This window comes from Rhineura floridana, chromosome 5, assembly GCF_030035675.1.
Source record: "Rhineura floridana isolate rRhiFlo1 chromosome 5, rRhiFlo1.hap2, whole genome shotgun sequence".
Lineage (NCBI taxonomy): Eukaryota > Metazoa > Chordata > Lepidosauria > Squamata > Rhineuridae > Rhineura > Rhineura floridana.
Genome location: NC_084484.1, coordinates 179,381,242 through 179,396,954, shown reverse-complemented (window position 1 = coordinate 179,396,954; position 15,713 = coordinate 179,381,242). Strand labels below are relative to the sequence as shown.

At 47.0% G+C, this 15,713-nt stretch overlaps 1 protein-coding gene across 2 annotated transcripts in view; it reads right to left on the bottom strand.

The window, feature by feature from the left end:
- The window catches only part of GAB2 (GRB2 associated binding protein 2), a 200,602-nt gene that overhangs the window by 118,955 nt on the left and 65,934 nt on the right, over positions 1-15,713 (bottom strand). Inside the window, exon 1 of one of the 2 annotated variants that reach the window (XM_061628983.1) lies at positions 12,454-12,536. The exons of the other annotated variant lie outside the window; for it this stretch is intronic. Coding sequence (XP_061484967.1) covers positions 12,454-12,462 — 9 coding nt within the window. The 5' untranslated portion in view covers positions 12,463-12,536. Of the gene's footprint in view, positions 1-12,453; positions 12,537-15,713 lie in introns of those variants that run through there. 2 annotated transcript variants of the gene reach the window in all.

Here is a 15,713-nt window from a genome sequence, read left to right as displayed (position 1 = left end):
AACCCTATCTGGAGATGATACGGTCTGAACCTGAAACCTTGCGCATACAAAGCAGACCACTGAGCTATGGACCTTTCCCAGAGAACATTGGTGGCTGTGGCATTCCTGAACCTGAGTGGCTGGGGATTTGATCAACCCCATGGATGGGAAACCACTGGGAACCCCTATGTAGTAAGAGCAAGATATGGGTATAACTTTTTTGGAGGGGAGTACTTTAGAACTACTATAGGAACGTTATCAATGCAAGTTAAAATAGTTGGCCTGACCATCCCAGTAGACTTAAGGGAAGAGACTGGAGCCCTTGGTTGCTTCCAGATGATCTGTTCATGGAGTACCCATTCTGTTTTGTTTGCAGGGAGGTTAGATGGTGTTGTGTCAAGAAAATATTATCTCATACTTGCCAGTGTATGTCCCTATCACTTTCTTTAGCTCAAAACATCTGATTCTTGGAAGGAAGTGTGTTTGTTACGCAAGACCTCCCAACTTTAATTGTGCAACCTGATTTTGCCAGAATGTGATTGAATCCCACTAGAAGCGCCTTTTAACAGGGGCATCACAACCAGGGTGTGGACGGTGCGGACCGCACCTGGGTGACACCCTGAGGGGGGTGACACCCAGAGCAGCCCCGCCCCCCGCCGTTGCCCGGCAAGGCTGCGCCCTCCTCGGAGGCGGGCGGGCGAGATCGGGAGCAGCGTCTGTGGGGCAAGGGAGGCGCGCCGGCGTTCCCAGGCCTTCTCCAGCTGGGTGCCCCTCTGGCGCGCGCCCTCCCAGGGGCATGGATGGGGTGGCTAGCCTCAAGCGCGTGCGCACACACGCAGGCCCAGCCACCTCGTCCATGCCCCTGGGAGGGCGTGCGCCGGAGGTCTGCACCCCCCCACACTCCTGCTAGTGACGCCGCTGCCTTTTAACAAAACCTGGAAACCCCTTTAACAACATGAATTCCTAGTACAGTAGGGCCCCACTCATACGGTGGGTAACGTTCTGGACCCCCGCTGAAAAGTGAAAACCACTGAAAAGTGGAACTCATTGAACAGAATGGCGCGTGATGCCCGAAAAACGCCGTAAAAGCGGAACAAGAGCCGTATGAGTGGGGCTTTAGTCTAATTTCATCTAATTGAGACCGCTGCATTAGCAAAGTGCCATAAAGCGAAGCGCTGTAAAGCGGGGCCCTACTATATGTAGGTGGATTTACTTGCTTAAAATCCCCAGTCTCATCTGAATTGATGTTATGGTTTGTTGACTGCATATTGATTTATATATTGTATTTTGCATTGCTGTAAGTCGCCTAGAGTGTCCGTTAGCTCGGACAGATAGGCGACTAACAAATAAAAGTTTATTATTATGAACTATACTTTTGAAGCATCATCATACCCCTTTAAACAGCCATGGCTTCCCCCAAAGAATTCTGGGAACTGTTGTTTGTCAAGGGTGCTGAGAGCTGTTAGGAGAACTCTGGGAACTGTAGCTCTGTGGGGGGGATGGGGGTCTCCTAACAACTCTCAGCACTCTTGACAAATGACAGCTGCCAGTATTCTTTGGGGGAAGCCATGGGGGCCATGGTCACTCAGTGACAGTGCCTAGAGCGAGAAGAACAGGTGCTCCTCTGAAACGCAGTATTTTTTATTATATTATTATTGTTGTTATTTCCTGGAAGCAGGTGTTTACCAGTTTGCACTATTTGCCCATTCAGCCCAGTACTGTCTACAATGGATACTAGCAGTATTTCTGTACTGATTCAGGCAAAGGGTTTTCCTATCACCTGATCCTGGGGGGAGACCTATTCATCTCCCAATGTTGCTAGACCACAAGCGCCATAATCTCCGGCCATTGGCCATGCTGGCTAAGGCTGACGGGGGTAGGAGTCCATCAAGATCTGTAGGGCCATAGGTTCCCCATGCCTGTTCTAAGTACAGATGTCAGGGATCGATCCTGGAGCCTTCCGCATGCCAAGCAGATGTGCCACTATTAGGGATCCTGGAGAATTCCCCATGTTCAGCTTTAGCAAAGTAGGAGGCTGCCTTATGAGTCAGACCATTGCTCCATCTAGCTTAGTATTGTCTACACTGACTGGCAGCAGCTCTCCAGGATTCCAGACTGGGTACATCCCCAGCCCTACCTGGAGATGCAAGAGACTGAACCTGGGACCTCCTGTGCGCAAAGCAGAGGCTCTACCACCGAGGCACAGCCCTTTAGTGAAAAATTAACGCTGTCCCCACAGAACCTGGTCCCTGAAAGTGTGGCGCAGCTGTACGCTCATCAAGCCCTTTTCTCACTTGCAGCGAGTGCATGGCCAGCAGGTGTGAACTCGCCCCTCTCATGCACATTTGCTGAACGTACGAAGGGGGCTCTATGAACACCCTCTCACCTAAAGGCCAGCTCTCAACATTGTGTCACGCTGTGCATGCACCTAGAAACGGAATATTGGCAACTAGTTTTCAGGGAAGGGAAAGATAATGCAAAGAAGAAGGGAAGCCATAGTTCAGCGGCAGAGCATCCGCCTTGCATGGAGAAGGTCCCAGGTTCAATCCCCGGCATCTCCAGGATGGGTTGGGAATGTCCCCTGCCTGGACCCCTGAAGAGTCACTGCTGCCAGTTAGTGTAGTCAATACTGAGCTAGATGGTGCAATGATCTAACTTGACATGATTAAAACCCCAACATCTTAGAACAGAAAACTGTGAAGACTAGGGCTAGGAAAGAACTGTCAGTCTCTTGCTAATTTAAAGCCACACGTCGAACCCTCCTCCATCTACTCCTCAAATGCAACACAAATAAACGTACCTTCTGCCGACACCTGTTTACACAGGTAAAGCACCTTTTAATCCAGTGTTATATTTTACCTAACAGCTGGATTTATTTGCTTTCAGCCACATTAGTCAATAAAGCAACACAGTAGAACCATGGCGCATGAGTGAACATGAGGAAAACAATGTACATGAGCAGTTGTACATGAGTCCTTGGGAAGGGGGTGGTTTTTCTCACAAACAAACAAAAAATCTGGCTCAATAATACTGTTATAATGATTGGTCTGGATGATATCTATGAATCCCTTTCAAGCTTGTAATCCTGTATCTGGAATTTGGGACCCGCAGTAGAAGAAACCTGCTGCAATGACCAAGCCAGTGTCTTTGTTTAGTTATTGGGCCTGTCAAGTGTCTTCATTAACATGTGTAAGGACATGGCCAAGGGAGCAATGTGTTACCATAGGAACGAGGGCATTCCCCCTTTCACCTGGTTGGGGCAGATTTTGTGTTAGTGTGAGGTGAAGTTGGAAGCTGGAAAGACACAGAGAGGCTTGCCCTGTGCTGAACCCTAAACCACGGCTTGGGGGAGTGCCCTAGAAACCTAATGGGGAAGCAAGATCTGTGGGGCTGTTCATGCTGTGAGCCCTTCCATTTTATGCTCAGGCTCTATATTTGTTGTTATGTGCCTTCAAGTCGGTTACGACTTATGGTGACCCTATGAATCAGTGACCTCCAACAGCATCTGTTGTGGACCGCCCTGTTCAGATCTTGTAAGTTCAAGTCTGTGGCTTCCTTTATGGAATCAATCCGTCTCTTGTTTGGCCTTCCTCTTTTTCTGCTCCCTGCTGTTTTCCCCAGCATTATTGTTTTTTCTAGTGAATCATGTCTTCTCATTATGTGTCCAAAGTATGATCACCTCCGTTTCATCGTTTTAGCTTCTAGTGATAGTTCTGGTTTAATTTGTTAAAACACCCAATTATTTGTCTTTTTCACAGTCCATGGTGTCCGCAAAGCTCTCCTCCGACACCACATTTCAAATGAGCTGATTCATGAGAGGTTGCTTTCCTGCAGACAGATAATTTAGCTGTATTCCACACACCTCCCCCCAGAAAGAAAGAAGGCTGCATGGACTGCCTCATACAGCAAAGCCAATCCAGGGTGGCCTTAGTCTCTACCAAATATTCTACATTAGATCTAAAACTATGCACCATACAACAAAAATCTAACTTTCTAAACATATTGGACATTCCAAAGACTCCACAGCATGAAAATGCCCTCCTCTCTATTTGATGGGGAAAGGTAGGATCCCTTGCCTCAGCTAGTGTCGGAACATCAGTATATTACCCATTTTTTCACAGAGCTGCTAGTGATTATTACCCTAGTCTTATTCTTAATCTGGCTTTCGAAAAGGTGAATGCACTGGTCACATTGCATTGCTGGAGTTTCCAGCAATATAGAGCTTGTCTCCTGGCCCTCAGAGGCGGATACCTTAAGCATTCTTTGTGGCCAAGCAGTTTTTAGTTTTACGGCACTGGACAGCAAAAGTGCAAAACCGACTCCACTGATACACATATGAACTTGTTCCTATTATTTTATGAACGCTCATCCTACTGTTAAGATTAACATAGGGACACATATATGTTGCCATTTAATCAGCTTTCACAGATAGCTATTCCTGCTGAGAAAAAAATATAATGTTGGAGGAGAGCTTAGAGGTCATTTTAGGCCCCAAATATCTGAGAGATTGTCTCCCTACAGACCCTCTCAGGTGCTGAGATTAGCAGAAGGGGCCCTCCTGGCAGTTCTACCATCCTCAGATGTTTGGGGGGGGGCTAGGTGGCCTGGGAGAGGGCCTTCTCTGTGGCAGCCCCTAAGTTGTGGAATTCCCTCTCCATAGAGGTGAGTCTGGCACCTTCACTGTATAGTGTTCATCCTATGCTGAAGATGCAGCTCTTCATCCCAACTTTTAACACTTGAGATGTATATAGGACCCTCTCTAGTTGTGAATGAAATTTGTTTTAAACCGTTTTTAATAACGTATTTTTTATCAGTGAAGGGCAGGTAATACATTTAATAAATAGTGCAGGAATCTTGCATCCACACATTCATTGACAGCCATCCAGCTTCTGCTTAAATACCTCCAGCAAAGGAGAGCCCATCACCCCCTGAGGCAGTTTGTTCTGCTGTTGAACAGGTCGTAGGGAGTTTCTCTTGATGTGCAGCTGAAATCTGCTTCCTTACAATTTTCATCCATTTGTTCTAGTCTGGAGCAAAAAAGTCTTCTCCACCTCCTAGGACAGACATTGCCAACCCGGTGCCCTCCAGATTTCTGGGCAACTCCCTTCAGTCCAGACAGCACAGCCTTGTTGGATGGGCTGATGGGAGTTGTAGTTCAAAACATGTGGAAGACACCAGGTTGGGGAAAGCTACCCTAACTGCTACAATACTAGCAGTCAACAAATTTGCCAAACACCTATCTATCCGTACGTAGCCAAATTGCCACCATTCATGCATAAGGGGGCATATCAACTGGTTTGGGTTAACCCCAACATTTGCAAAAGCACACACAAAACTTGGGCATCAGCTTGCCCTGGGCCCTGGCGTGTGCGTGCACGCACGCGGCACCCCCACCTACCTGTCTCCTGTCTTTTACCATTGCCCTTAACGAAGATGGCGGCCGTAGTTTCCCTAAGGGGATGATGCCTCCGCCGCCATCTTTGGGCTTCAGTACCTATGGGAAACCGTGGCAGCCATCTTTGTTAAGGGCAATGGTAAAAGACAGGAGACAGGTAGGTGAGGGGTGGGAGGAGCGAGGGGGGGGCGTGGATCGCTGAAGGGGAGCAGAGGGGTGGCTGAGGGGCTCCCTGTAGCTCCAGGGGCCCTTAGGCCAGTGTCCCACCTGGCTGCCCTTTAGAACCAGCCCTGGATAGGAACCTCCAAAAACAGCCCATTAAAGACTGAGCATGCTTTCTGGCCATGGAATAGTGAGTGTCAGGCGCAGGGTGCGGGTGAGGAGATGGAATATCAAGGAAAAGGGCATGGCTAACTGGCTGGCACACTGCAACATTTTGTTGCAGACCCCACGTGTACATCTCTTAACAGTTGGGACTGAGCCGCTGCCTTGAAATGAGCATTTGCCAAGGTGATAGTCACCGTGCAGAGGGATAAGCAGGGTTTGCATGCACCACTTTAATTTCATCAGAGCCTTATCTCTCCCCAACCCCCCAAAAAAAGAAACATGCAGCACATAGACCTCACTTCAGCTATGGCTGGCTGGGCAAATCTATTTTTTGTGATTGAGTAGCTAAGATGCATACATGCCTTCAGGGAGCTAGGATTTAAAAATATATATATATAAGAAAATGGGAAATGGAGAGAAACACCTATAAATGAAAAGGAAGGTGCAGCTGCGTACTTTACGAGCCCATAAAGCTGCCCTTGTTATTGCATCAGATCACTGATTCATCTAAACCAATACTGTCTATTGAGATTGAAAGCAGCTCTTTGGGGAAGGGCCATAGCTCAGTGGCAGAGCACCTGCTTTGCATGCAGAAGATCCCAGGTTCGATCCCCGGAATCTCCAAGCAGGACTAGGAAAGGCTTGTTAGGCCCCATCTTGCATCCAGTTCTGGTCTCCATACTTCAAGAAGGATGCAGACAAACTGGAACGGGTTCAGAGGAGGGCAACAAAGATGATCAGGGGACTGGAAACAAAGCTCTGTGAGGAGAGACTGAAAGAACTGGGCATGTTTAGCCTGGAGAAGAGAAGACTGAGTGGAGATATGATAGCACTCTTCAAGTCCATGAAAGGTTGTCACATAGAGGAGGGCCGGGATCTCTTCTCGATCGTCCCAGAGTGCAGGACATGGAATAATGGGCTCAAGTTGCAGGAAGCCAGATTTCGACTGGACATCAGGAAAAACTTCCTAACTGTTAGAGCCATACGACAATGGAACCAATTACTAGAGAGGTAGTGGGCTCTCCAACACTGGAGGCCTTCAAGAGGCAGCTGGACAGCCATCTGTCGGGAATGCTTTGATTTGGATTCCTGCATTGAGCAGGGGGTTGGACTCCATGGCCTTATAGACCCCTTCCAACTCTACTATTCCATGATTTTATGACTTGTGCCTGAAACCAGGGAGAATCACTGTCAGAGTGTAGACAGTACTGAACTAGGTGCACCACTGGTCTGACTCTGTTTAAGGCAGCTTCCTATACTCTTATGTTTGGGGGTATGAACAGGGGTCTCTTCCAGCCTGATCATTCAAGATCCCTTAAACTGGAAATGCAAAAGATTGGGCCTTGGACCCTCCGCATGCAAAGCACACACTTCGCCTCTGAGGAATGGACTCTCTTCTCTTTCCACATGTGGCCAATCCGATACCGTCTCTCACAACAGTGCCAACATGTTCCCCCTGTTGTGGTTTACATTAGCTCTGTGGTACTGTCCACGCGGATTAGCATCTTGTGTTAGCACCAGTTTTATTTTCAAGAAGAAGATGGGCCTCCTTGTTCTTCCCTGTCCTTCAGAAGCAATTCTGTTGCTGTTCTTTGCAGGCGTGTCTTTTTCTACTGAAAAAGCAAAAGAATTGCTCATCATGATTAAGCACCTGGGACCTTCTGCATGCAAAGGAGATGCTCAACCAATGAGCTACAGGCCTTCCCCAGAGATAACACTTCCTTGATGCAATGTCCTCAAACCTCCCTGCAACCAAATCAGAACTGAATGTTGAATAAATACCTGACATTGTCTTATCTCCCCACAAACTGTGAGCATACTAATCAGGCTGAATGCTCAATAAACAGGTCATTTGGAAATGGCCTGGTTGTACCTGGAGTCTTAAGTGGCACAAGGACAGACATGGAGGGGGATTGTAGCTCAGTGGCAAAGCAACTACAGAAAGTGCAGAAAGTTCCAGGTTCAATTCCCAGCATCTCCAGGTAGGGCTGGGAATGTCCCAGTCCTGGAAACCTAGATAGCCACTGGCGCACTGGTGGTCAGTGTGGACAATATTGAGCTAGAAACCTTTTCCACTGCCAGCACCCCTTAGATTTCCAAAATATGCTGTCGCATCCCCTGAAAAAATACCATTCATTTTTTATTTTAATGTGTGTTTTAGCCTAACTTAGCTACACTTGAACGATCAAGAAAGAAAATTCGCCTAAACCCATCCATCAATGTTAAAATACTTGGGTACAAGGTTAGGGATTACGAGAAATATACGTAGATTTAATTTGTTAAGTTACATACTCTAATCACACACTCGAAAAACAGAACAACTTCTCAATTCTCATACAATTAAAAAAATCTCTTGAACAACGCCTCGCACCCCTAGAAAAAGTGTCTCGCACCCCCGGGGATGCATGCACCCCAGGTTAAGAACCACTGAGCTAGATGGACCAATGGTCTGATTCGGTATAAGGTAGCTTCCTGTGTAGCCAAGAACTAGCAATCTAACCCTCTCCATCCAAAGGAAATGATATGGGTTCAGGTGGCTCCGTGGGGCGCCTCTGTGGATGGTCCACCCCCCTCTGATGCTGTTGAGCGCTCCATGTGCCACAATGACATGGGAAGACTGGTGTGGATAGCAGAGAAACTGCAAAGACTGAACGCAGAAAGCAAATCCTTATGAAAGTCTCGTTCATGGAACTCGAGTTGCATATGGCTATATTCGTCAGTGAAACATCTGATGCATACAGAGCTAACTCATTGCAAGTTCAAAAGACTGCCATTTGAAATCAGCATTCCAGAATGTATCCTTCCACAGCAGTTCAGTTTTAATTATTTGTCCCATTTGTTGCAGTCTGAATGGGAAATGAAAGTGCTGAAAAATTGGAATTTCCAGTCAGAAGGCCTTTGTGATTAATGCCTAAGCTTCTTTATTTCTGGTGAGGTTTTTTTTCCACAGCATCACATTCTACATTAAAGGGACTTTCAAAAGGCAACACACAAAATAAAATGAGCAAAACAGTGACTGCCATTATAGAAACCCATCAATAAGAATCCATGGAAGTCAGATGATACATAAATTAGGTCATACTGATAACTGCAATAACCACATACACACACCCAATGAAATGAAGCCAAAGCTCAGCTTTTCCCAACCTGGTGCTGTCCAGATGTTTTCAACTACAACTCCCATCATTGGCCAAGCTGGGGTGTCACCAAAAGCCCTATTTATTTATCATTTGATTTATATCCCGCCCTTCCGCCCAGTAGGAGCCCAAGGTGGCAAACAAAAGGACTAAAAACACTTTAAAACATCATAAAAACAGACTTTAAAATATATTAAAACAAAACACCTTTTAAAACATTTTTTAAGGTCTCAGCTTAAAAGGCTTGTTGAAAGAGGAAGGTCTTCACTACATGCCGAAAAGAAAACAGAGATGGTGCCTGTCTAATATTTAAGGGGAGGGAATTCCAAAGAGTAGGTGCCACTACACTATGTTTCCTAAGTTGTGCAGAACGGACGTCCTGATAAGATGGTATCTGCAGGAGGCCCTCACCTGCAGAGAGCAGTGATCGACTGGGTATATAACAGATAAGAGCAGTCTCGCCACTGAATTTTGCACCAGCTGCAGCTTCTGGATCAATCTCAAGGGCAGCCCCACACAGAGCACATTACAGTAATCCAGCCTGGAAGTTACCAGTGCATGGACAACAGTGGTCAGGCTGTCCCGGTCCAGCAACGGCCACAGCTGTCTTACCAGCCGAAGCAGGTAAAAGGCACTCCTAGCCACTGAGGTCACCTGGGCCTCTAGCGACAAAGATGGATCCAGGAGCACCCCCAGACTATGGACCTGCTCTTTCAGAGGGAGTATGACCCCATCCAAAGCAGGCAACTGACCAATTATCCGAACTGAGGAACGTCCAACCACAGCATCCCTGTCTTGCTGGGTTCAGACTCAGTTTATTGGCCCTCAACCAGCCCACCACCAACTCCAGGCACCGGCTCAGGGCCTGCACGGCCTCTCCTGATTCAGATGTTACAGAGAAATAGAGCTGGGTATCATCAGTGTACTGCTGAGACCTTGCCCCAAAGCTCCTGATGACTTCTCCCAAGGGCTTCATATAGATGTTAAACAGCATGAGGGACAAGATGGTACCCTGCAGCACCCCACAGCACAACTGCCAGGGGACTGAAAGACAATCACCCAATGCTATTCTCTGAAAATGACCCTGGAGATGTAAAACAGTGCCTCCAATATCCATCTCACCAAGTCGGCCCAGAAGGATACAGTAGGGCCCCACTCATATGGTGGGTTATGTTCCTGACCCCTGCTGTAAAGCGAAAACTGCTATGAAGCGGAACCCATAGAATAGAATGGCGCTTGATGCCCGAAAACAGCTGTAAAAGTGGAACAAGCGCCGTATGAGTGGGGCTTTAGTCTAATTGCGTCTAATTGAGACCGCTGTATTAGCGAAGCGCTGTAAAGCGGGGCCCTGCTGTACCATGGTCAATGGTATCAAAAGCCACTGAGAGATCAAGTAAGAGTAACAGGGTCACACTCCCCCTGTCCTTCTCCCAATAAAGGTCAGTCCCATAACCAGGCCGAACCCAAACTGGAATGGGTCAAGATAATCTGTTTCATCTAAGAGTACTTGCAATTGCTGTGCCACAACCCTCTCAATCACCTTCCCTAAGAAGGGGGTATTTGCAATCGGTCAGTAATTGTCGCAAACCAGTGGCCCAGGGTGGGCTTTTTCAGAAGTGGTCAGATCACTGTTTCTTTCAGAGCAGCTGGAACCACTCCCTCCTGTAATGATGCACTGACCACACCCTGGATCCACCCGGTCAAACCCCTCAGCAAGCTTTAAAAAGCCAAGAAGGGCAAGGGTTGAGAGGACACGTTGCTGGCCGCATCATTGCAAACAGCTTGTCCACGTCATCAGGCCGCCTCAACTGAAACCGTTCCCAAGAAGTTGCAACAGATGTTGCACTGGACACCTCATTGGGGACTCCAGCAGATGTGGAGGGGGCATCAAGATTGCTACGGAGACAAGCAACTTTAATAATAATAATAATAAAATAAAATTTTATTTTTGAGTCGCCTATCTGGCCGAATGAACGGCCACTCTAGGCGACGTACAAATAGCATAAAATACAATATAAAAACAAGGACCGTAATCAATAATTAATGAAAACACAATTAATAACAACAATTAAAAGACTAACCCACCCCAGAAGTCCCATAGGCCTGCCTGAACAGCCAGGTCTTCAAACTGCGGCGGAAACTTGTCAAGGAGGGGGCATGGCGAAGATCAAACGGGAGGGAGTTCCAGAGGGTGGGGGCCACGATCGAAAATGCCCCCTCTCTAGTCCGCACCAGCCTAGCTAGTTTAACTGGTGGGACCGAGAGAAGGTCTTGCGTGGCTGACCTCAAACAATTCACAGTGGGCTTCTGAAGGGTATAAAACTCCATTTCCTGGAGTTGATGTCAATATGTCTGACAATATGGAAAAGCTCCGCTGGACGCCTACTTGAGGATGCGATGGTGGCAGAAAAGTGGGTCTTCTTCACTGCCCTCACTGCCACATGGTAGGCATGGTTATGATTCTTTACTTGAGCCCGATCAGCCTCACAGCACATCTTTTTCCACTTGCTCTCTAGCCGCCATCCAGCCTGTTTCATTGCCCTTAGTTCACTGGTGTACCAAAATGCAAACTGGGCTCCACAATGCAGGAGAGGGCGCTCAGGAGCAACTGTGTCAAGAGCCTGATGCGCCTCACTGTTCCACAGCGTGACAAGGGCTTCAACAGGATCACCTGCTCTATCTACTGGGAACTCCCCCAGGGCATTCAGGAATCCTGTGGATTCCATTAGTGTCTGGGGACGGACCATCTTAATTTGTCCACCATCCCTGCAGGCGAGGATCAGAGCCATAAGTCTAAACTTCACCAGGAAGTGGTCCGCCCATGACAATGGGGTAACATCCACCTCTCCATCTCCAGACCACCCTTCCTCCATCTGGAGCAAAAGTCGAGGGTGTGCCCTGCCCTATGAGTTGGCTGGTGACAACTTGAGACAGCCTCAGCATGGACATTGAAATTACCCAGGACTATCATTCTGAGCTCCTCCAATACTACAGCTGAGGTGGCCTCCGCCAGCTCACTCAGAGAAGCTGCCGGGCAGCAGGGCGGATGATACATCAGCGGAAACCCTAGTTTACTGTCTGCTTGGCCCAACACCAGGTGAAGGCCCTCAAAGCCATCTCCAAGACAGAGCGGTTTCCTGGTGACAGAGATGGAAGTTCTGTAGACCACAGCAACTCTTCCCCCCCCCCCATCCCTGCAGCCTGTGCTGGTATTGCACCAAGTATCCAAGTGGGCAAAGCTGGGTCAGATCAACTCCTCTCAGCCCACCCACCCAGATCTTGGTAATGCACACTAAATCAGCATCTTCATCCATGATCAAATAATGGATGAGTGTGGTCTTATTGTGTACCGATCTGGCGTTAAACAACAACACACACAGGCTTGTGGGCATAGCAGATGAGCAACGAGGAACCCATCCATGGGAGGAGTGGGAGCGAGGAACAAGGCATAGACAGCTTTGCCCTCATCTTCTATGGTAGTTCACCACCTCCCCATGGCTAATATTTCCCTCTACCCGTGATCACTGAAATTGGGGTGGCATCATGTTCCTCCTTACTAAGGCTCCTCCTAAACACCTGATATGGACCCAACAACAGCCCAACAACAAAACCTACCTGAACCATTTATCCCAGTAGGCCTCTGAGAGAATTGGGAACAGTCAGACCTAGGGTTGCCAGGTTCAGGGCCTGAGACTGATCCTGTATCTTTAGGAGAAGAGAAAGTCAGCCAAGTGCAGGTGTTCTTGCAACCCTGTAATGGGAAAAACCACAAGGTGGAATTCTCCCTTCCCCCTGCACAGCTTTTAAAGATACAGAAGACCTCTTGGTTGTGACCTCCAAGAGGTCTTCTGCATCTTTAAAAGTTGTGCAGGGGGAAGGGAGAATTTCACTTTGTGGTTTTTTCCATTATAATGTTGCAAGCACACCTGCACTTGGCTGACTTTCTTGTCTCCTAAAGATACAGGATCAGTCTCAGGCCATGAACCTGGCAGCCCTAGTCAGACCCACTCAATATTTTTCACACAGGGCACATCTACTCCCCCCCCCCAATCTCACACCCAGGGAGGGCCAGCCTTCTGCCAGTTACAGACTCACTCTGAAGGCATCTGGCGATTTTCTCCTATCGTTCAGTTCATTTAATAAGCTCTCACCTTGCGCAAGAACTACACACTCACCATACGCCCTCCCCAATACCAATCTCCTTTGGAGCAGTAAAAAAAAAAAAAAGCAGAGGGTAGTGCCCATGCCCTCAGGACTGCCTAAGGGACAACTCCGTTTGGCGTCGCCTCTTCAGTGGTGACCCCGCCAGTGGCAGACCTGCTGCCCAAGGGCAGCCAGGCTTTTTATGCCCCCGACCCATCCGAGAGCTGATGCAAGAGGCTGCAAGATTAACTGCAGCCTCTCTCTGGAGCCAGGACAGACAGGGGTCCCAGTCCTTGCAGCACTTACCAGAGACTTCAGCTGTCTCAACAGACAGCAACCCAGAGGAGTGAGCAAGCAAGCACCCAGATGCTCAGATACTCACTCCCAGGGCAGGTCTTCCCCAGTCTCCCAGTGCTTCAGCTGTTCCCCTGTGTTTCATAGCTGAAACACATGATCAGGAGAATCATCCAGTGCAGCTCTTGCTGGGATGCAGGATTTCAGACTGCAGGTAGTGGAATCATGTGTTGTTGGGACTACGGCTTCCAACATCCCCATCCAGCTAAGCCAGTGGTCAGGGATGCTGGAAAATATAGGCCACTGGTCTGATTCAGCAGGCCTTTCTGTGTTTTGAACAGGAGGGATATGCATGAACAGGAGGGATATGCATGCAGAATAGGAGCAAAAACATTTGTGCTTGGATCTTGCTGCATTATGGAAGGATTGTAAAGTATTTTCCATACATGATATCTGCAGCAGCAACTTAGTTAACTTGTATTGCCTTATCTAAATCCATGCTCAAAGAGAAACTTTCCAAACAGATGCCACTGAAGAAGTCTCAAGTCGAAATGCGTCTGGCAAATTATTTGAGATATGTGGCGCATTTTATCTTTGCATTTTATACCTCTGTATTAGAATATCTTTGTAATTTCTTACTGTGCTGTCACTGGGAGTGCACGTACACCTTGTCAGCGCAGCAAGCGGTTTACATCACAGTTTGTGTGAGTAAATTGCATGTACATTAGAAGTTGGTCAGTATTGTGCATTTGTTTGGCTATCAACCATAGACCATATTTTCCATCATTTATTCCTGCATAGTTTTCAGAATATATCATGTTTTATTAGACCTTGACTTTAGGTGCTCATTTGTCTTTGGTTATTGGTCAAGGAACAGGTTCTCCGCAGTAGACTTTTGAACTACAGCTTCCAACATCCCCATCCACAGCTAAGCCTGTGGTCAGGGATGATGGGAGTTGTAGTCAAAATAAAAATAAAAATGGAGGCAGCATGCTTCTGAATACCAGTTGATGGAAACTGTAGAAGGCAGAGCTTGGAAAAGTTACTTTTTTTGAACTACAACTCCCATCAGCCCCAGCCAGCATGGCCACTGGATTGGGCTGATGGGAGTTGTAGTTCAAAAAAGTAACTTTTCCAAGCTCTGGGGAGAACACTCTTGCACTCCGGTCCTGCTTGTAAGCTTCCTATTATGGGCATCTGTGAGAACAGGATGCTAGACTAGGTGGGCCACTGGTCTGATTCAGCAGGCTTTTTTATGTTCTTAACATATGGGGAAACAAGGCTGAAGAACACTGATGTGCCTGAAAGCTCCACTGCTGAAAAATATCCCTGAACATACAAAATTAGCATATTAGGAGACATTATTCCAATCTCCTCCCTGACATACTAATTTTCTGTATGCAAAGTGTTATTGTACATGCACACTGTACTTGACCACATCCCACTCTGTTCTGGAGGTTTCCTTGAGCCTCAGGGGTGGCTTTTGCAGGCACAGAATGCTGCTGGAAAGCCCTGTTGCATGAGTGACATTCTATTTACCAAACTCTGTATCCGATCCTAAATCTCTATACATTTGTATTTGAATAAAAGCATAATTCTGAAGAAAAAAGTTATCTCAGTCTCTTTAAGTTTCTGTGACACTTGGATACACATAGTACCATTTCAGAAGAGAGTTGGACCACTTCCAATCTGACACTAATTTGGAGTGGGATTTAATTACATACTGGCAAATTTGAGTTGTATAATTAAATTTGATTTGGAGTTCTTGCACAACAAACCCCACACCCCTACACTGGACTTTTTACAGTTAAGTGCTGAGAAACTACACTATAAAAGTGTGTGGGAAAATAGTTGCTTTGAGGCAACACCATCTAAGTTCCCTGCAAACAAATCCAAGATGAATACTCAGCAAGTAGCTAGCATGGTCTAACCTCTCTGCAAACAAACCAGGACGAATGCTCAATCAATAGAGGACCTCAACTAACTTCCTCACAAATCAGGATGAAAGATCAATAAATAGCTGGCCTTGTCTAACCTCCCCACAAACAAATCAGGATGAATGTTCAATAAAAAAGTCACCTGGAAGTGACCATATTCCCTCTTGTGTGAAAGCTAAAGAAGAAACGCCTCTTCTAACTTGGCACCTGTTTCCTGAATTTATCACAAAGTGCTTGTGTTAAAAATCATTAGCAACATTAAAAAAATCTGCTACCCAATTAATTGGAGGCATCCTTTTAAATGGGATCAAATGGTTTTCATATTGTTTATCTACTCTAGACAGTGAAGCAATTGAGGGTCCGTCCAGACTGGTGGGTTTTTGCAGATGTATTCTGCAAATTGTCACTGGTGCAATACTAGTGCATTGGTGGTGGATTTATACTGGACTGGGCACACATGATTCCGCTTTATTAGTTGTTCTGCTAATGTTACGGCAATAT